This window comes from Grampus griseus (assembly GCF_964374135.1).
Source record: "Grampus griseus genome assembly, chromosome: 11".
In the NCBI taxonomy this organism is placed as follows: Eukaryota; Metazoa; Chordata; class Mammalia; order Artiodactyla; family Delphinidae; genus Grampus; species Grampus griseus.
The window spans coordinates 57,521,745-57,543,066 of NC_139005.1; the positions used below are offsets into that span (position 1 = coordinate 57,521,745).

The 21,322-nt window shown below is 36.9% G+C and overlaps 2 protein-coding genes across 3 annotated transcripts in view; one reads left to right on the forward strand and one right to left on the reverse strand.

Annotated features, from left to right (window-relative positions):
* ZFC3H1 (zinc finger C3H1-type containing) overlaps window positions 1–4,790 on the reverse strand; it is a 49,304-nt gene extending 44,514 nt beyond the window's left edge. For both annotated transcript variants that reach the window (XM_082665172.1, XM_082665171.1), the window contains exon 1: window positions 3,981–4,790. In XM_082665172.1, the coding sequence (XP_082521298.1) occupies window positions 3,981–4,578 (598 nt within the window). In that variant the 5' untranslated portion in view covers window positions 4,579–4,790. The remainder of the gene's footprint in view (window positions 1–3,980) is intronic.
* A 214-nt stretch (window positions 4,791–5,004) lies between these two features.
* Window positions 5,005–18,555, forward strand: THAP2 (THAP domain containing 2). The gene is made up of 3 exons (XM_082667008.1): window positions 5,005–5,532; window positions 11,573–11,768; window positions 14,821–18,555. Exons 1-3 carry the CDS (start codon window positions 5,462–5,464, stop codon window positions 15,208–15,210), a joined length of 657 nt encoding a protein of 218 aa, XP_082523134.1. The 5' UTR covers window positions 5,005–5,461; the 3' UTR covers window positions 15,211–18,555.
* Window positions 18,556–21,322: the final 2,767 nt, after the last annotated feature.

A 21,322-nucleotide genomic window follows, 5' to 3' on the forward strand; every position in this document is an offset into this window, starting at 1 on the left:
TTTAATATGTCATTTATAGATCATTAAATTCGCTACGATATAACATTACAGTTCCCTAAATAGTTTCTTCTCTGTGTAACAACTTAACGGAAAAGCAATCTACAAAGATTTTTTTTTTTTTTTTTTTGCGGTACGCAGGCCTCTCACTGTCGTGGCCTCTCCCGCCGCGGAGCACAGGCTCCGCGGCCACGGCTCACGGGCCCAGCCGCTCCGCGGCATGTTGGATTCTCCCGGACCGGGGCACGATCCCGCGTCCCCTGCATCGGCAGGCGGACTCCCAACCACTGTGCCACCAGGGAAGCCCCCAAAATTTTTAAACTTCCCTAATGACCAATTTAAGAATGGGAATTACCACCAAATATTTTAGAAACTAAATGAGCACTACAACTGAAAATCTTTAACAGTTCTGCAGCAAAACTGTTCTAGTAAATCTGTTTTTCTGATCTCTTCAGAGCTCAGTTTCTTGAAACAATACTAGTTTCTCATTACCTGTCTTACTCCTCCACCAAATGGAATCTGGCTTCTGCTGGCTGAGTTTATCCACCCTGACTTCTCTGCAGCACTAAACACTGTAAACTACTTCTCTCTTAGCTTCCATAACTCTACTCTCCCTTTGTTTCCTTATTTTTTTTTTGCCTGTAAGTTTTCATGACTCCTTTCTCTTCCAACTACTGCAAAAATGGTGCTCGCCAGTGAGCTCTACTTAGTCTCTCTCTGTCAATTTTGAGCGTTCTAATGCACTCCCATAGTTTTGGCTGGTGATAGCCATTTAGGGTTCTATCTCCCACAAGCTATTCTCCATCCTATTGGTAGACTAATCTTTCTAGAACACAAATCTGATCAGATCTCATCCCTTGTTTTAATCTAAGAATAGAGTCCAAAATCCTTAAAATGGCATATAGTGCTTTCATGATTTCTTTCCAATCTCACCTCTTCCATGTTTATCACAATTTATGCATAGCTTTGTGTCTAGGTTCTTCTGTTCTTCAAATTGACCTCAATTCAAATATCACCCACTATGTGAAGTCGGGCAATTACTTGCTCCCCCACCCCACCATTACATACTCTCTGTACATAAACTATGTAATTATCTACATTTACATCTCACTTTTCCAATGTAGCTACAGTCACTTAAAAAAAAAAATATGACTAGAGTCCTTGGAAACATTCACAAAGGGAAAAGATTCAATACGCTAACAAAAAAATAAAATAACTAAAGGACAGAAAAATGAGAAGCAACTGAGCTATGACTAATTAATCTCCTTCAAGGCTAAATGAAATCTCCTACTTCTGTCTATGCAGAACAGCTACGATGATACCAGCACTTAAAAGATTTGAAATTGGTCAAGATGCAATTTCTAACTGAAACCTGGTTTAAAAAAAGAACTGCCATTCAACCTTTACAATTGCAGGTGAAAATGGAATGACTTTCTACTGATGAGACACTGGACTCATTATGTTAGCTCTGATCAGATTTGAAAGTTTAAATCAGCAGCCATCCAAAGGAGATATATGCTAAGATTGATTGACAAAGTGTCTCTCACTAAGGAAAATTAAAAATGAATGAGAATGAAAATAACTACTGCAATAGAATCTATTTGGTGTATTAGATTCTGATAGAATCTAATATCTAAATAGAATATGGATCTAAGTAAAATAGAATCTAAATAGAATCTAAATAGAATAATGGTTATTCTATTTCTTTAAAGCTGCATCCAGCATACCTTAATTATTACAGACAAAAAAAGTTTTAAAAAACAAAAACCCACCTGCATTCATGCTACCTCACTTCTAGATTATGGAAGTGAGTCACAGAATAATCCTTCTTTCTTAATGCAGTATTTGTAAAATGTCATTATTACAATCATACAGTGGAAATATGAATTAAACTTAGTACAATCATGGTATTAAAGGAATTTGAATTAACAAAATTTTGTATTACAAATTTTGTTTGCTCACATTACACAACAGTGGCTGGGAGCTATGTTTTCCTTCACAAATTCTTATAAAGAATACCACCTCTAGGATGGATTAGTGATACTTCACAAGGAAAACAATGAGCAGAAGATCAAAACAATCATCCTTAAGTGCAGCATCTGTGAAAAGAAAAACAGCAAGAGAGCTCATTTCTGATAAGTTACTACAGAGATCAAACTGGATATTTTCCCATACTTGTTTCACAACATCATGTGCCTGTTCATTAAAAAGAACACATAAGATTAACAATTAATAAAGGTATGTGGTAGAGGTATTGAATGAATGGACAGAAAGAAGGCAAAGGCAGGAGGTAGGCAAGTCCACGTACCACTTCCTTCTCTAATATAAAATAAACTAAGAAAAAACTTTAAGCTCCCATAGTACTTTTTACATACCTGAATTTGAACCTTTTACACTGAACTATAATTATTTACATTTGCCTCTCCAACACAAATTAGAAGTTACATCTTCGTATTCTTAAAAAATTTACATATTTGTACTTAAATAGCCTTTCCATTTTTAGGCTCAGAATTGACAACTAACAAATCCCTGGTTAAAAAAATATCTTGGGCAGAGGTTTTCTAACTTTATTGAAAGAGCATTCCTCTTTTTAAAAGTTAAATACCTACATGATTTTTTTTCTGAAACAATCCTGGAGTGCTCCTAACCCAACTTTTGATTGTAGAAGTTTTTTCAGAGCAGTAGCACCAGAAGCTCCTACTTCTTACCTAAACCTACATTTCTGGTCCCCTTCCGATCCCGACATCTGGGAAAGACAGTTTGGTCCTAAGTATTCCGTGAAAAAAATGTTGAGTGTCTCCCAAACAAATGTCTTTATATGTAAGTTTCATATATAATGAATATATTAAAAAATCATTACACCATGGAAATTACAACCAGTAATAAATGTTCTAAGTAAACTATTTTTATGCAGTTATCATGGAATATGTCAAGACACAGTTCTACAAAAAATCTGAAAAAGTACATATTACATTACTACAATAAATTATAATATATATATAACTGAATCACTTTTCTGTACACTTGAAACACACGTTGTAAATTAACTATATTTCAATTAAAAAAAAGTTTTTTAATACACAGTTCTACAAACACGTCTTAAAATGGCAAACCCTCAGATGAGTAAACTCAGGAATGTTTACGATAACTATGAATAAGATTAGAGGAGACAAAAAACAGATTATTTTGCTATTTTCCTTCTTAACCTCTCCATAGATTCCACCTTCCCATAAACCCCATAGTTTCCAATATATTAAAATAAAAATGCTGTTAAGTTTCATTTTCTATCTAGCCCACATTTGTCAGCAGTAAGAGTTATAAAATGTCCAAAATGTGAACATAATAGAAAAGTTAAGAAGGTAAAGTTTCCCCCAAAGATATGTGAATTTCAAACCTCTGAATTTGAGTTGGCGAAAAAGATATCAGTTTTTTTTTTTTAACTTTAAAAAAGCGGCAGTGTGTAAGAGTAAATCAAGAAAGGTAGAAACAGAATCACAAATAAAACCAGTAGGATTATGAACGATGAAACCTCACAATTTTCAATGTGACACTGCAATATGAAATAAGCAACAGTATTCCCCAAACTTTTTATGGCCAGTATCTTTTTTCTCCCTCTAACAATCTAAGGCAACTTCACGTAACAAAGTTCCTGTACTAGCAAAAACAAAGGCTAATGAAACTTGGGCTTCTGATGTAATACTGCAAATCTGATTTTACACTGTCTCAGATTCCACCAGTTTGGTCCCCATCCATAACACGTTCACGTTAAAAAGCAATACACCCAATAAAGCAATTTTAAGAAATAACGCTACAGTTTGACACATGGGTGGGGATTACCAAAGAACCGCCTACGTTAAGTATACTGACACAGTGAAAACAAGCGGTTCTGACGGTTCCGAAAAGTTACTCATCTCACAGATCTGAGAAGACGCTAAAGGGAACTTCAGTGACACACCCAGGGCAGACCGCCACGTTAAGGATACAACTCTTCCGAGGTGGAGAGGGCTCTCGCCAGCTCTGACTGCTGCCGAATCCGGATCCAGCTCCTCCTCCCAGAGGAGGTCTGCCCCCCGGCTTGCCTCCTCGCTCACCCCCTCCTCGCCCCCGACTCCAGCGACTCCCACCCCGGTAAGGCCTGCCTCGAAAACGGAAACGGTCCAAGGCGATGTGGCTCCGTTCCCAAAAGGACGGCCGGGGGCTGCTTTCGGACAGTGAGCTCGAAGGCATCCGCACGGAGGGCGGGTGAGACCGGAACGGCTCTTTGGGTCGGTAGCTGCTGTGTCCCCTGAGGTGGCCCCGCTCCGACGCGTGCCGCGAGCGTGAAAAATTCCTCAGCTGCTGCTGAGAAGAGGACGATGACGAGGAGGAGCCACCGCCTCCGCCGGATCCACCGCCCCGGGCCGGGTGAGGAGGCCTTCGCCGCGGGTACGGTAACAGCCCGCCGCCACTGCTGGTGCTGCTGCTCCGGCTCCGTACCTGGCTGTTATTATCGTCGTCGCTGATCTCCCCATCTTCAAGCTCCCCTTCCTCCTTGGGCGAGAGGCCACTGGAGGCCGGGGCCGGAGTATCTGCAGTCGCCATCCCGGGAGCAGCGCGTTCCACACAACCTTAGCGCTCTGTCCGGGGATCCGCCCGTCAGCTGCCTTCCTGCTCAGTTTCCTTCTTTCTCAACGGACCCGGTCGGTGCGGCCTTACCCTACTTGCTCACCTAGCGGGCTCTGCTCCCCAACTTCCCCGCACCCCAGCTCTTTCTCGCCGGACCGTCGCAACCCACTTCCCTGCCCTAGCGCCCCCTTGCTCCTCCGCGATCTGGGCTCTTCCGCCTCGCGAGAAGAGAGCTCTGGTAGTGGCTCTGCTCGTGACGTCACTTCCTGCGGCACGCAGGAAACAAGGCTCCCAGTTCACGCGATAATAATTAGGACAACGCGATTCTCACTGGGAGTTGTAGTCTTTTTTTTTGGCTCTCGCTTAGAGTTTGTCCTTCCAGTCTGAGGCCCGTCCCCACTCCAGACGCTGCTTTGGGGTTTCTGGGTGCGTGGCGGGGTAGGCGGGCCCGTTCTTAATCTCGGCCGTGAGAGTTTCAGGGGGATGGGAGGGACACACGTCTTTTTTTTAATTGCTCGGAGGACAACTGCTGAAGAGAAGCAGTAGTCCTACTCCCTTTTGGGAGCCTGAGAGAGGACGGGGCGCGTCCGCCATGTTGGTGAAGGCAAACGAAGGGAATTAGAGCTCCAGGACTGTCGGCTCCTGTGGCTCAAGTCCGCCATATTAATAAAGAGAAAGGGAAGGTTGACACCCCCCCTCCCCGCACACATACGTACACCCTTTCTTCCCACCTAGCTCCCTCAGCTTAGCTGGGTGGGCCCTTCCCCAGCCTCGCTTGCCCAGTCTCTTCCCGAAGAAAGCGTAGCAGCCCGCGCCTCAGATTAGGCTTAAGACAGCGCCGAATGAGGGCGAAAGGGAAATGCCGACCAATTGCGCCGCGGCGGGTTGTGCTACTACCTACAACAAGCACATTAACATCAGCTTCCACAGGTAACCTGGGCAGGGAGTGGGGGTGACGGAAACGGGAGTTCCTAGGCTGGGTATCAATTGTGTGGAAAGAACAGGATTCTACTAATTCTTATAACTTCGCTAGCTAGCTAGCTAGTAGCAGGGACGCATCATTTTTGCCCTTTGTGTGTGTTTCTCAAATCTGTCCAATTTTTCGCTCCCTTCGGGGAAGGTTTACTCACTTTGTAAAACAGAGCCAAGTTCTCTCCGTAATTACTCCTTCTCTAGAAAGTGACAGGAGGATACCTTAATTTTCTATTCTTTTACTCCCTATGTGTTAGACCAAGTTTTGATATTAATGACGCCATAAGAGGAAGCAAGATCTGCCTTTTCAAGTCAGCAATCACCTAAAAAGCCTGCTGTGTTCCCGTATAATTAGTCAATTCTCACTAGCTGGATTGACATGGGAAGCATTTAAATTTCAAATAGTCACGCACAGTAACTCTGCGGAAAAATTGAGTCATCATCGTAAGTAGCCGTGGAATTAAGCGATGTTAATGAAAGTGGAAAAAATAAGCTTTCTATTCTTACTAGAACAGAGTATTATAAAAAGAACCCAGGTTATGTTTTGCCTTCGTTTGCTGGAAGAGCAATCAAAATTCTTTATTTCTGTCAAATCAGAACTCTGGAAAGCGCTTTGAACCCTACATGAAACATAATAAGTACTTGGTAAATGTTTACCTTCTCTGCAAGTGCCTGCCATATGCCTGAAGAAAAGAAGCATTCAAAAAGTTAAGTACAAACAGTTCTGATTTTATATACCTCACAACTTAAGATCTTAGAATGTAGAAAATGATATCCTTGACCTTTCTCCCTACTTCATTATGACAAAGTGTACCCACTTATTAAAAGTTACCACTTAAAAAAAAAATCCTTGTGGTGTTTCTGTTTTTCATCTACTTCATGCAAATGTAGTGCTTTATTCATTCATCCATCAAATGTGTACCAAGCTCTTATTTCCCCGACATGGTGCTAGTGATCCAGAGAATTCTTAACCTTCCTGGAATTGGAATGAGAAAGACCAACATAAATAATCGTGGTCAAGTGCCAAAGAAGAGACCTTCAGGGTCTCTAACTTAGCCTTGGAAAGTCAAAGAACACTTCTCAAAGGATGTGAAATTTCAAACGAGACCAAAAGATGACATAGATTTGGTCCTGTACGATACTTAAAGGATTTTCTGTTTTATCCAATGAGTACTTGAGAAGCTATGGAGGGCTTAAAAAGAATGGCGTGATTAGATTTGTATATTAAAAAGCCCTCAGGCTGCAGTGCAGAGAATTACAGTGTTACTTAAAGAGCTGGTCAAGCATCATCAAGAGATGAATTTGACAGAAAGGAGCTTATTACAGAATGTTAATGCACCTGCTATTTCACAAGGATATCCTGCTACAGCATCAACTGAACTAAATGTACTTCTGTTGCTGGCACAATCAGCACTAGATTAGGAGAGGTGAGCGTTGATAGAGAAAAAAGTTGGGAACCTGTAGTAAAACAATGGAGAGTCCACCCAGTGGCTAGACTACAGTGGTACTGACAGTAGAGATGGAAAGTGGACAGGCTTGAGAAATGTTTGAGGAGAAACTACCATATATGGTCATTTGATTTGGAAGATGAGGGGGAGGGAGGATTCAAGGGACCAATAATGAATGTTTAGGAGATGCACAGTGGTACCCTAACATACATACCTCCTCTCCATGTTTGACTGTTTGCTATGAAATTAACATTTTCATGTGTAACCCCATAAGTTTAGGTGTTAAAATAACATTATTTATAATAAAATTAATCCCTATTTCATAATTAACACTATTCACTCCTTTCCTAGGACATTGGTAGACTTCTTTATCCCCATGTACAGCTTATATTGCCCAAACTTACTGTCACCATTTTTCTTTTACTCAGCCCGTTCCAGTCTAAGTGTTGCCAATAATAATCTTTTGAAACTGTTCTTGCTAACATAAATTGTCACTCCAGCGTCCTTTTTTCATGGCATGTGATCATTTCCTCCTTGAAATACTCTCTACTTTGAATTATTTGACACTAATTTTGTGATTTTCATCTTACTTTTTTGGCCTAACTTCAGTCTCCTCTGCCACTCCACCCCCTGACCAAGGTCTTCCCACTCTTATCAAAAGGATTGCAATGGTTCCTGTGGTCTTGGTTAACATTTACCTGTTAATGCCTCCCAAATCAATACCTCTGGTCCGACTCTCTCTAATGAGTTTTAGACCTATCGGTAAAGTGTCTCAGTTATTTCCCTGGTCTCTTCAGTTCCTCACATTCAGCGTACTAAAACTGTACTACTGAACTTGCCCTTCTCCCAAACCTACACCACTTCCCATATTCCCTTTCTCAGTAAATGGAAACACCATCCACCCAGAAACTAGGAGGTCATCCTCCCTTGACTTCTCACCATTCCCTCTCAGTTGGATTATTACAACAACCTTTTAACTGGTTCACTGCTTCCATTCATGCACTCCTAACCGCTCGTCTATAATCAATAGTGTGTTGCTAAATTTTTAACAACAGGATTTCCAGGAAAGGGGGAAAGCCCTGATTTGTAATGTTTGTCCAATTTCCATGATATAAATACTCCCACCATAACTGGTTATAAGCTACCAATATGACATCACTGATCATGGAGTTGGGAAGAAATGTGCAATACTACCCTATTCTATAGCATTTATTCCATACAGGTGTAACAGACATAAGTAACCTGAAGAGTATAGACAACAGTAAAATAATTAGGAAGTGATGGGTTTTTAGTATTTATTACCTTTGTTTTTAATTTATTTAAATGCAAACTTACATAATTTAATTTTTAATAATGGCTGTGTTTAACAACCAGCTAAAACATTTTCTGTTGACAGCTCTAAATTAGGCCTCTTAATGGCTTACCAATGCCATTTTGGATAAAGTTCAAAATTACTCTTTAACTTGGAAAGTCCTCCATCTTCGTTTCATATCATAACACTCTTCCTGTCCCGAAGGTACTCTTTAACACTCTTCACTACTACCATCCTAATTTCCCTAGCTAATTCGTACTGTCTTAAGGCTTCTTGACGAGATTAGCTCTTCCTGTTTTATGGTTCCGTGCAATCCTGTACTTACCCTTTTATAAACTCATGACACTTGTAATTACTTTTATAATAATAATAAACAGCATTTATTTAGTATTTACCACATACTATGCATTGGGCTGAGCATTTACTCACAATGTCTCATTTAATCCCTAGAACCACACTAGGTACCGTTATTACTCCACTTTATGGATGATGAAACTGAGGCCTAAAAAGATTAAACAACATTCTTAAAGTCACCCAGCTATTACACGAAGGAGCTGGGATTGATACCTGGTTTGATTACAGAGACTATTTTCAGCCACTCTTTTCTACTACATCAAGCAAGCTATTTGATTCTCTACCTTCCCCATTACAGTATACCCACATAGAAGGTAGACATCATAAAGGTAGATCAGTTTTGTTTACTACTATGTCTTCAGTGCCTAGGACAGTGCTTGGAATGTAAGAGGCATTCAGCTGTTAAAGACCCAAGCAAAATAGCATTGTTAAAATACTGAGTGATTTTCCAAAACTACTAATGTTTCTGAAAGCCTGGTTCTATTATTGTGTAAACAAGAATATATCCATCTATTAACACCACGTTAATTTTTTAAAATTAATATTTACATGATTTATTATTACTTAAATTCAGTTTATGGGCTGCTTCTCCCACCCTTTGAATTTGCTGAGAAAAATCCAAACAACACGTGCAAAAACATGATTAAGGTTAATACTGTATAAAACATTATCTAAAATCAAATATAAAATTGTTGATTATTCTTATTTTATTTCAACACAGGTAATCTCAAGATTATTTAGTAATGCCAAACTAACTCCATTACTTTGTATATTCATTGATTCACTCAAAAAGTTCATTGAATGCTTACTAACAGGAAAAAGTAGTGAAAAAACAGCTCCTAACCAGGAGAAACCTGTGATCTAGTGGTGGAGATAGAAAAGTAAACAATTAGAATACAGTTATATTAGTGCTATATGATATAGGAACATCTGACCAAGTCTTCTGATCATAAAAAAACTTGTTAGGAACATAGGATTCCTAAACTGAGTCTTAAAAGAAAGAAGTAGAATTTGATCACGTTAAGGTCCAATTGGAGACGTTGGTTTCATAATTTAAAACTTTTTTTTAGTTTAAAAACGAGCTAAAAGGTGAGGGGGTGAAAGGTAATATTTGAAAGAAAGTCTTCATATATCTGAAGAGTCTTATACAAATGCTAATACAATAGTGCTGATAGTACTTATTTGTGCTTGAAGTCCCAAGAAGAAGAAGTGTGCTTATAAACTAAAGCTTAATTTTTAGCTTAATCCTCAGGAAACATTTTCAGATCACTTAGATGAGAAAGTGATCAGAAAGCTTTGAGATGAGAATACATTACTATTAAGAGGTGAGGGCTAGGCCGAGTAGATAAAGTCTCCATTAGAGAGACTTGTATTTCTAGTGAAATGCAAAACAACGTACATATATGAAAACATGTGAACTGCAGAGTGACACACGAATGTTATCCCCAGGTGAGGGTGTGTTTGGGGCAGTGGGGGTGGGGACATGAGATGGCAGGGTGTCTAAGTAAGTAAGTCTGGGCCTTCACCTCTGTGGCCCTCCCTAATGGTAATTTGAGCAAGACTAGTATATCTGACACAGCCAAAGCTGTTACCTAATGAAGCTTCAGTTGGGGGTTTTTGAGCCACATGATCTTCTAACATAAATTTAATTGTTCTTTTTAGGTACTAGTGAGTTCATAATTAATACTTCAAGGATAAGGTAGTCAAACTAAAGAAGAGTTCAAACTTATTACATGTGAATGTTGATTCCTCTATTTGCAAGTCAGTCAACACAGTTACCATTCGAATTTTTAGACAGTCCCTTATATTTTTCTCTTCCTTAACAGGTGTACACTGGGTGCATATCAGTATATTTTATATCTGAAATAAATATAAAAGGAAAAACATTCCTGCTGGGCTTGTCATCAGCATTTTACTTTTTGTAGTAATTAATTATGCCTTCTACTGTACAACATAGCTTAAGAGGTCATTTTTTAAAAACATATGCAGTTTAACTTCATGCAAGTAATATAGTGAATTATAAATTCATATATTCTGTATTTATATTAATTAAGCAAATCTTTGTTGAGTCCCAACTGTTTGCAAGGCACTACGTAAGTGTTAAAGTTAGATAAAAAGATAAAATGAGGGCTTTCCTGGTGGCGCAGTGGTTGAGAGTCCACCTGCCGATGCAGGGAACATGGGTTCGTGCTCCGGTCCGGGAAGATCCCACATGCCGCGGAGCGGCTGGGCCCGTGAGCCATGGCCGCTGAGCCTGCGCGTCCGGAGCCTGTGCTCCGCAACGGGAGACGCCACGACAGTGAGAGGCCCGCGTACTGCAAAAAAAAAAAGATAAAATGATCCATGTCCTCGAGAAACTTATAATCTTCTTTGATTTCACTGAAAATTTATTAAAATGGAAAATTACAAAGCAATGTAGTAAGTATCATAATGAACACAGAGGAAGGAATACCAGAATCTGTCTTGATAAAATTTAATCTGTAGATGATCTGATTTGTCTTGACCACGTACATGAGCAGCAGATCAAAGCACTGTAAAATTATTCCTGCTTATAATGGATCTACATAAATTTGATCTAGATCAGTATAGTCTTATTTATTTTACTGCCCTTGTTAAGGACTAGTTTGGGAAGAAAGGTCTCTTTTTAAAACCCTGAAAAATTAAACCACTTAAGTTAGTTTTTTGTTAACTTTTTTACAACTTATAAAAATGAGCATGAATTGGTTTCTGTTCCAGTATCTGGATACCGGAAATTGTTAAATTTATATGTAAATGTAAGACACTTTAAATTGTTACCTTTCAAATTTTCTTTTAATCATTGAGGTACAACCAGAATTGTGATAGTTGGAATTTGAGTTGCCTTTTTTTTTTTTTTTTTTTAAAGGTTTCCTTTGGATCCTAAAAGAAGAAAAGAATGGGTTCGCCTGGTTAGGCGCAAAAATTTTGTGCCAGGAAAACATACTTTTCTTTGTTCAAAGCACTTTGAAGCCTCCTGTTTTGACCTAACAGGACAAACTAGACGACTTAAAATGGATGCTGTTCCAACCATTTTTGATTTTTGTACCCACATAAAGTCCATGGTAAGTAATACTACTTTTATGCCATTTTAACCATTTTTAGAATCCATCCCTTTTTGTTTGTAACATGGAACAATTAAGAATATATTGAGGGCTTCCCTGGTGGCGCAGTGGTTGAGAGACTGCCTGCCGATGCAGGGGACGCGGGTTCGTGCCCCGGTCTGGGAAGATCCCACATGCCGCGGAGTGGCTAGGCCCGTGAGCCATGGCCGCTGAGCCTGCGCGTCCGGAGCCTGTGCTCCGCAACGGGAGAGGCCGCAACAGTGAGAAGAGGCCTGCTTACCGCAAAAAAAAAAAGAAAAAAAGAATATATTGAAATTCATATATAATACTGTGCCTCAAGAAAACTGCAAAACTGAAGTAAAGATGCAGGCTAGAATTAGTGCTCAGCACTCCTGACTCCAATATTCTTTCCCCAACCTAAACTGTTTTATTATATTGGAATTTTACATCATTGTTTATTATTATCAATAATTGACCCATTGGTAAAACTGAGAAATGGTAATGAAATCTCCAGCATCGCTCTGCTCTGATTTTAAGATGATATGCAAATAATGTGTGTTAAGTGCTTTCAGGGCAGCACACCCAAAGAATACCAGAGTTACACCAAAGAATGTAAGTTCAGAGGGAGGCATAACAGAAAACCTCATAGAACTCAGACATTTCGGCTGGGCTTGAGCTTGGAGTTTGGAACGTAGGAGAGGGTTCTTGACTTTGCACAGCGCAGCTGCAATAGCATGATAAGAACAAAAGATAATGAGTTGAGGAGTGAATGCAAAATAAGTGTTAGCAAGTGATATTTAAAAGGAAGGAGAAATTTAAGGTATAGTATGAATGTATTAAAACAATGTTTTATCTAGTTAGGGAAGATCTGATCAGAGGGGAAAAAGCTAGCTGAGAAAGACAGCGTCACTGAAAGGTTCAGAAGGGAGGTTGTCAGAGTGGAAATTGAAAAGTGCCTTTCCCTCATGTAAGAATCCTCAAAGAAATGTCAACAAAATAAAGAGTTTAGCTTTGAAAAGGAAGATAGACATCTTTTCCTCTCAGAGAGGAAAAATCACTGCTTTTCTTGAGTTATTTTTGACAGTTAAATTTGTAAATCTACATGAGTTACTATCTGAATGGAAGAGAAGGGAGAGGAGATTGTGGTAAACCAATTATCAGAAAAGCTCCAGGAGGGCAAGCATTTCATTTCTGAATCCTCAGAACCTCAAATAGTGCCTGGTACATAGTACAAACTCATATATTTATTGAATTTGAAGTATATCTTGTTTTTGATATTTTGATCATTTATTCATTCAACAGATGTTTACTAAACTTTACATTATGTCAAAATCCAAGTTAGATGCGGGGAATATACAGATCAAAAAAGAGTCCCTGCCAATTCCCCTAGACAGAAGGAATGCCAGTTGTAGGTTTCATGAAGACAGGAACCATATTTATCTTACTTGTTCACTGTTGTGTCCCCAGGAATTCATAAATGAATTCCTGTGTTTCAATAAATGTTGAATGAAAGACAAAGCTATGAAATTAATCAAATAATCTGGGAACTATAAGTGGTTTAATATTATTGGAGTAAAAATTAAGATGGTGGATGGCAGCACTTCCCTGGTGGTGCAGCGGTTAAGAATCCGCCTGCCTGCCAATGCAGGGGACACGGGTCGAGCCCTGGTCTGGGAAGAATCCACATGCTGTGGAGCAACTAAGCCCATGTGCCACAGCTACCGAGCCTGCGCTCTAGAGCCCACGCGCCACAATTACTGAAGCCTGCACGCCTTGAGCCTGTGCTCCACAACGAGAGAAGCCACCGCAATGAGAAGCCCGAGCACCGCAACAAAGAGTAGCCCCCGCTCGCCGCAACTAGAGAAAGCCCATACACAGCAATGAAGACCCAACTCAGCCAAAAGTTAATTAATTAATTTTTAAAAAGATGGTGAATGGCAGAATGGGGTGAGATCCTAAATGGTACAGTATGCCATGTAGATATTTTGGCATATAAAAAAGATATTTTTTTCTTTAAATAATAGGGAGGCAAAGAAGAATTTAGCCAGTATTAAATCATCAAATCTGTTAGAAAATTATTGTGTGGCAGAAAATAGACTAGTGAGGATCAAAATGAGCCAGAGATCAATAAAGAAGTTTTTAATATATTCAAGCCAGACATGAATGATATGGGCTTGATACGGGTAGTAGCATTAAGAATGATGGAGAGGAGGGACTTCCCTGGTGGTTCAGTGGTTAAGACACTGCGATTCCACTGCAGGGGGCGTGGATTTGATCCCAGGTCGGGGAAGATCCCACATGCTGCACAGTGTTGCAAAATAAATAAATAAAAATAAAAAAATAAAAAAAAAGAAATGAAGAGAGTGAAAAAAAAAGAATGATGAAGAGGCGAGGATTTGTGATACAGATATTTAGGAGATAGAATTAATAGGACTTGATGACTAATTGAATGAAAGAGATAAAGGGAAAAAAGGGTCCTCAGGTTTCTGATTTGGAAAGAAAGTTTCTAGCCAGATTTTAAAACCTTGAATGTATCAATAAGATATAACTGTGCATAATTAATAGGTAAATCTATTCAGGAGCTTGATACTTTGGAATATGTTTGTATTAAGTAGGACCACAGGTCTGAAATATTAATCAAATTGAGAAGATAGTATTTACCTAAAAAAGAGATCAAATCAGTATCACAAATAAACCAAATGTCTAAATGCATTCTATACTGGCCTTAGAATATTGCAAAGAATCTTTTTAAGTCTCTACAGAATCATATTCAATAATTTGGAAGAGACCTAGGAAGTCCATTCTCTATTTCCAGACCAATGCTTTTATCTCTCTGGAGAGAAAAGACAAAAAGAAATAGGTGGCTGGAGTTAATTCAACCAGTTGAGAAACTTGAATCCATGACTACATGAGATAGGCTGCTAATGTTTCCTATCAAATTTTTAAAATCAGTTTTTAAAAGAGCAGTTTAAATACTGTTATCCAAAACAAAATTTACTTATTTGTGATATTCCATAATTTATGTTCAACCCTCTAATTTTATTCTGCTCAGAAACTCAAGTCAAGGAATCTTCTGAAGAAAAACAACAGTTGTACTCCAAACGGACCACCTAATTTAAAATCAAACATTAGTAGTCAGCAAGTACTACTTGAACACAGTTATGCCTTTAGGAACCCTATGGAAGCAAAAAAGAGGATAATTAAACTGGAAAAGGAAATAGCAAGTTTAAGAAGGAAAATGAAAACTTGCCTACAGAAGGAACGCAGAGCAACTCGAAGATGGATCAAAGCCACGTGCTTGGTGAAGAATCTAGAAGCAAATAATATATTACTTAAGGGCACATCAGAACACATTTTACCAACTGCCTTAAACAGTCTTCCTTTGGAAGATTTCAAGATTCTTGAACAAGATCAACAAGGTAAAACGTTACCAATTCTCTAACTGCAAACAGACTAAAAGTACCTTCAATTAGGATTTGATGCTTGAACTTCATTCTGTTCAAAGGTAAAGATATTTAAGGAAATTATTCCAAAATTGGGTATTTAATAAAGTTTTACCTGAAGTAACAACATTACTGCATAATTTATTTATGAAGACTTGGTTGCGAAAAAAAATGGAGAACTTCTTATGAAACTTATTTGAACGAGAATGGAAGTGCCTTATGTGAGAATCATGTACTTAAAATTTTTTCTAGGAAATTGTATGTTTGTAAAGTGTTTTGTGTTTTTGTCTTTTTAAACTTCTTTTAAAGAACAGTCTATGACAAGTAATGTTTTTAAATTATATTATAAAAAAATTTTTTCCTGTACCAAAGTTGGGATATTACATTCTAAGTAATTTGCCTAGTAGGAGTTAACCAACATGAAATAAAACTTTAAAACTGCTGGATTTTGTATTAATTAAATTATTATTTTTGGCACTGTGATTGGGAAAAATTTTAGGAAAAAACCTGAAGTACAGGGCAAGTTCTTTTATTTAAACTTTTCATATCTTTTTATCAGTAAAACTGAGCTAATCATGGCCTCCCTCATAACAAAATTAGCTTTTGCAATAGCTTGTAAAATATTTTGAAAATAGTATTTTCAAATGTGAAGTACCTTTGCATCATCCAAGTAACTCAGACTACTAAAAACAGGTAGCTGATTATATTCACCTTCTAAGAAAGTATGTTATGAAATAACAGAGATTGAGATCTAGCTTTTACTTTAAACAAAAAGATAAATGTATACCACATTTATTCTCATAATAAAAATATTACATATTCTATGTCAAAACTGATACGTTAATAGGCAAACATGCTACACAGTTCCATGTTAGGAATACTCCCTCTGTCCCCATGTGTGTTGATACCAAAATTCTTAAGCTTTCTTTCTTTTCCATAAACCCACAATAGAATTGAATTATAGAAAAGTACTTACCATATTATATCTTTACAACTTATAACCTAAAATGAAGTCAATTTATCTTACACATCAGCTTGATTTTTGTCTCCTCTTTTAGTGAGAGTCAAATAGAGCAACCATACTGCATAACAAATAGAATGTAGATCTTTTTAAAAATACATGTGTCTCTGATAAAGCTATGCAAGTGCTAATTATTTTACAAAATAGAATACCAGAACTATTCTTATAGTTTCCATTTGAACAATTAAAGTGTTTGCCTTATTTTACCAGATAAATGTTTAATAAGAACCCTTTCCTTCAAACAGCTTTGGTCAAATCATGTAAAAATTTATTAATGTACAATCAGGTTACCCAGGCCTGATTTGAGCTTCTGACACCGCCATATGAAAGTAGCATATACATAATCACATATTACTGTAAATCCTTCCCATAAGGTAATGGCTACTTGGTGATAAAAATTTTTTTATAACATTTGCTGAGATCCTAGCAAAAAGTCTTTTTATATTATTAGCACCCTTTCTTTTAATAAGGAATGCCTCCCAAGCAACTAGATGCACAAAGGCAGGAAACGTCTCTTTTAGTTATCATCAGGCACTTAAAATAAATATTTATGAAAATTCTTTTGTGTATAATGTAAACCTTGTTAGTCATGTTATCTTTTTTTTTTTAAGTCATGTTATCTTTAATATTGGATGTAGCTCCTTGGAATTGTCATTACATGTTTTCAACTATCTTTATATGGTTTCAAACATACACATCAGCAAACACTTACTGACCATTTCTATTTTATACCTCAAAATAAGTTGGGCAAGTAATCATTTAAACATAAACTATATTTCCCAAGTATAAACTCTCACGTGGTTCACCGCCCCTCCCCAATACAAAACAAAACACTAATGCAGGCTGATTCCCATCTACAATAATACTCTGATATCTTAATATAACATTTTTAAATCACAAAAATAAAGCATTATAAAATACAACAAGCTTTTGGCAAAGTTACTTAGACTTCATTTATTAATATTTGAGAGCACTGAATAAACTACCACTCAGTAATTCTAAAATAAAAATTTTTGCTGGTTTTTCCATGTCATTTTCATGTTACTGTTCCAATAACATGCTCCAAACTCTCCCTGCATCAAATTATTTTAACATACATCTGTCTACCTTAAAACTACTTTTATTCATAGAGAAAAACGTAAAAGGAATCTTTTAAAAATCCTGTTTTCAGTCTGTTGATAAACTTATCACTTAGCTCATAGACCATAAAACTAATCAAAATTATAACAGTTCTTTGTCCTCTGCTTTGACACAACACATATCCTCTGTTTTATGCCTGTCATTCATTCTATGTCTACCAGGCACTAACCCCTACAAAGGACCAGCCAAAGGCTAGGATTTGATATAAAGATGAATATGACATGATTTTCTGCCCTTAAGTTGCTCAAAGTCTCTTGCGAGAAACAAATATTATTCATAATACAATGTGATAAATGCTATGAAAGATGTATGTGTGAAGCGCTTTGAATTGGAATTTAATGAGAACGTGTAAACTTTAGACCTTTTTACAATGAACCAGTTTTCTTTTGAAACAAACAGATTTTCTTCTTATAATGACTTACCAAAGGAGATTTTCTAGAAGGACATGGGTGTTGACCTGAATCACATACAGTGTTTATTTAATGAATTGTAAGACTTTTTTTTCCCCATTAAAATGAACACTGAACAAATTTGTTGTTAATGATACCTTGTTAAAAGGAAAACATAAGTAAGTAAAATATTATATCAAAGCCAAGACTGAAGTTTGACATTTGATGTTTTTACTAAACAACAAACCCTACTATCACGAATCTTTAAAAATAATTTTAACTCAGAGTCTTAAGGTGAACAAAGCACTATGGCACCAGTTAGTTCTCTTACTTGCTCTACACACATATTCTGTGTGGTAGGTGGTATTATCTCAATTTATAGATGAAGAAATCCTTGTTAATGTAATTTATTTATTCATTCAGACATTTATAATGTGTCAGCTGGCACAAGGGATAGAAATGCAGTAATCTAGGAAGTTCTAGATTGAACACTGGTCTTCAGCCTCCAAATCCTCTTCTCTGACCTCTACATTATAACCTTCTGTTAAATATATGAATCATTAAAATAGGACAGGTTATGTGTCTCAAAAAACTAAAATAAAAAATATTGTGTGTATATATACAGTAAAGACAGTCTGTGAAGTCATTGTTGATCTCTTCGAGGTAGACTTTATAATGTTGGGTTTTTCTAATCTCATTTCTCAATGTTAGAATACGGGTAAATTTTAATTTTGGTATAATATAGAAAGTGGTTCCTCTTTATGTCAGAATATGGGATTGTTTTAGTATTTAGACAGTTGGAAACTTCATAAAATTAATGATTTTATAATGTATATTAAACAATTGCATATTGTTTTCACAAAAAATGTATTCTGAGTATGTTGATATTAAAAACTTTTCCAAGGAAATTACTGTCATGCCTATTATTTCTAAAATATGTACATAAACATTTATGTGGAAATCCATCCCCTAAATTGATCCCCTAAAATACTTCTGTAGAAGTCTGCCTCCTTAAATTGAAGCAAACTGTAAGCAAAATAAAGATATGTAAAGCCTAGAAGAGGAATTATCATTTTCATTTTATGGCTCAAATTAAATCTAAACATACATTATAGTTTATTTGCACTGTTTTAAATACTGGTTAGACAATCTACACCAGATATATGAAGGGCTATAAAAATGTTCTGTCTACCCTGACAATAATTTGAGGCTCACACAGAGATTTATTTGTAGATATGCTTACCAAAGCATTATTTTAATAGCAAGGAAATAAGATATGATTTTTTCTTATTAATTTTTTCTAAGTATTAAAATATTATTTAGTACTTTAATTTAAAAAACACTTTTAACATTCACTAAGAGACACTGAGCAAACTAGAATGAACCAGATGGAAATGGTTCCTGTCCTCAATTCTACGGGGGGAAAAAACAAATTCCATTTGTTTATTCCTGCCCTCTCTGTCCCCTACCATCTTCCTAATGCCCTTTCAGAATAAGTTGAATCTAAAACAACATACCAGTCTTCAAATTGCTGCCTAGGCTTTTAAAATTTGTGCTCCAAAAGCTTAAAAAAATAAAAACTTTGGGTTCAATGCCAAGAAAGCAGATAGTGCCTATCTCTCAGATGAATTTTCAGTTTAATTATTTAGCTAGTATTTCAGACATTTTTATGTCTAAATCCTCCATTCTCATGAATTTCTATTTTCACTCTCTTAACCACCACATCTTTACATATTGCCCTTACTTTAGCTTGGTCATTTAGCAATCTCCCTGTCATCTTTTAAGTATTAGCTCTGATGCTCCCTCTCTCTCTCTGACACTTTTCCTTAACGTACCAAAGTGACATAAGTGCTTCTCTTCTTGAGTCCTGTTTTATACATAACTTGGATAAAGTCATCATCTCATTATAATGTTATTGTCTACACATCTGTCTTCATTTTCTGTGTTCCTTCAAGGCAGTGTGTGTTTGTATGTATGTTCTTTTCTTTTTGGGACTCAGGGGTCTGGCATGTATATATTAGCCATTCTAATATTAGCACATTTCTCTTTAGATTTCACAAAATCTAAATCACTCCTTTGGCTTAGATTCAAAGTGACTGTACATAGAACCCACTGATATTTTCCTAGCATCAGTAAGTGCTTTTTGCCATTGGGATGATTTGTACAATTGATATTATGTATCAAATGTCTATCCCAGAAAATGTTTATGTCAAAGAACACTTAAACATAAATAGGTATTTATATTGTGAAATTTAAAGATTATTACTCCAACAATGAATTTTCAGTCTGTTGCTCTGATTACAATAACAATTCTCAAACTGTAATGTTTTCTGAGGGAAAGTAATCTGTGGTAAAACAATTAACTCTGTTGGAAAGATTTAACAGAAGTGTTCAAAGTTTCTTAACTTCTCAGAGCCTTTAGTGCACTCTCACAGTCCTATGAGGAAACAAAATTTCTGAACCTTAAATTTGATCAGAGGTATTTTGGAGGGGAGGTGGTGGTGGAGGGTAGCGTACCTACCAATATCTTGAGGAATATAGTTTAGAAAATGCTTAACCATAAAATTCTCTGTTGCTAGAAAGTGGCTTTTAAAGCAAATAGAAAAAGACTTTGTTGAAATGTTTTCAGATTAAGTCTCTAAACATTATCAGATTGTAAAATCATTGTTTCTTTTTAAAGAATATTTTAACTACATTAATTCCCCCAAATTGTTTCAGCCTTAAGCTCAAATAACTTGTTTTATGAAGAACGACAGCAATAATTGGACACCGGGAAAAAATGGAAGAGAAATATTCATTTGAAGAGTCAGTCACCAACACTGTTACTATTTAATATGCAATTTTAGCTACGTATTCATGAGAGAGAAAATCATCCGTGACATTCAGGAACTAGCCAGACAAAGCTAGCCTTCATTGTTGTTAGAAGATGGCCTGCACAGCCCATGGTTTCCTATTAGACACAAAAATCTCATAGAACACCAAAATCAGGCAAGATAACCCTGTAACTGTACTAAAGTGAAGGGGGGGGAAAAAGCAATACCAGTTCATAATTTTGTCTAAGCAAAGACAAAAACAAGGTCACTATGCAAACCACAAAAATATTAGGTTTTATTAATAATAACTATGCCTAATTGTCTAGTATCACTAATATGGGCCAGTCAGCTTTCTAAGGTAATCCAATTACTTACCTGTGCTGAACAGAACCAGATAAAACTTAAGTGGGCACATAATTTCTGCATAAAGACTACATATGCATATAGTAAGAGAAGTCCACTACTGTTTAGTCCTACTTCACAAATTTGGTTCTCAGGTAATTAATTGTATGCCTTACCAAAGGAAAGGGCTTCAAATAGTCTTGGCATATAATACAGTGTGAGTTTTCAAAAAGTAATTACTTTCAGCAGGTTAGAACACGTTTGGGTACTATGTCTGAAAGTGAGTTGCTTCCTCTTTTTACACTGTCAGCAATTAACTGAAAAAGTTCAGAATGTAATGTAATTATCAATTAGTTACTGTTAACCCAGCAAACAAAAATTAATTAAAACGTGAAATAAGCCACAA

Coding starts and splice junctions, on each gene's coding strand:
- THAP2 (XM_082667008.1), top strand. CDS start 5,462: ATGCCGACCAATTGCGCCGCGGCGGGTTGTGCTACTACCTACAACAAG. Junction 5,533..11,572: donor ATTAACATCAGCTTCCACAG/GTAACCTGGGCA, acceptor TTTTTTTTAAAG/GTTTCCTTTGGATCCTAAAA. Junction 11,769..14,820: donor GTACCCACATAAAGTCCATG/GTAAGTAATACT, acceptor TATTCTGCTCAG/AAACTCAAGTCAAGGAATCT.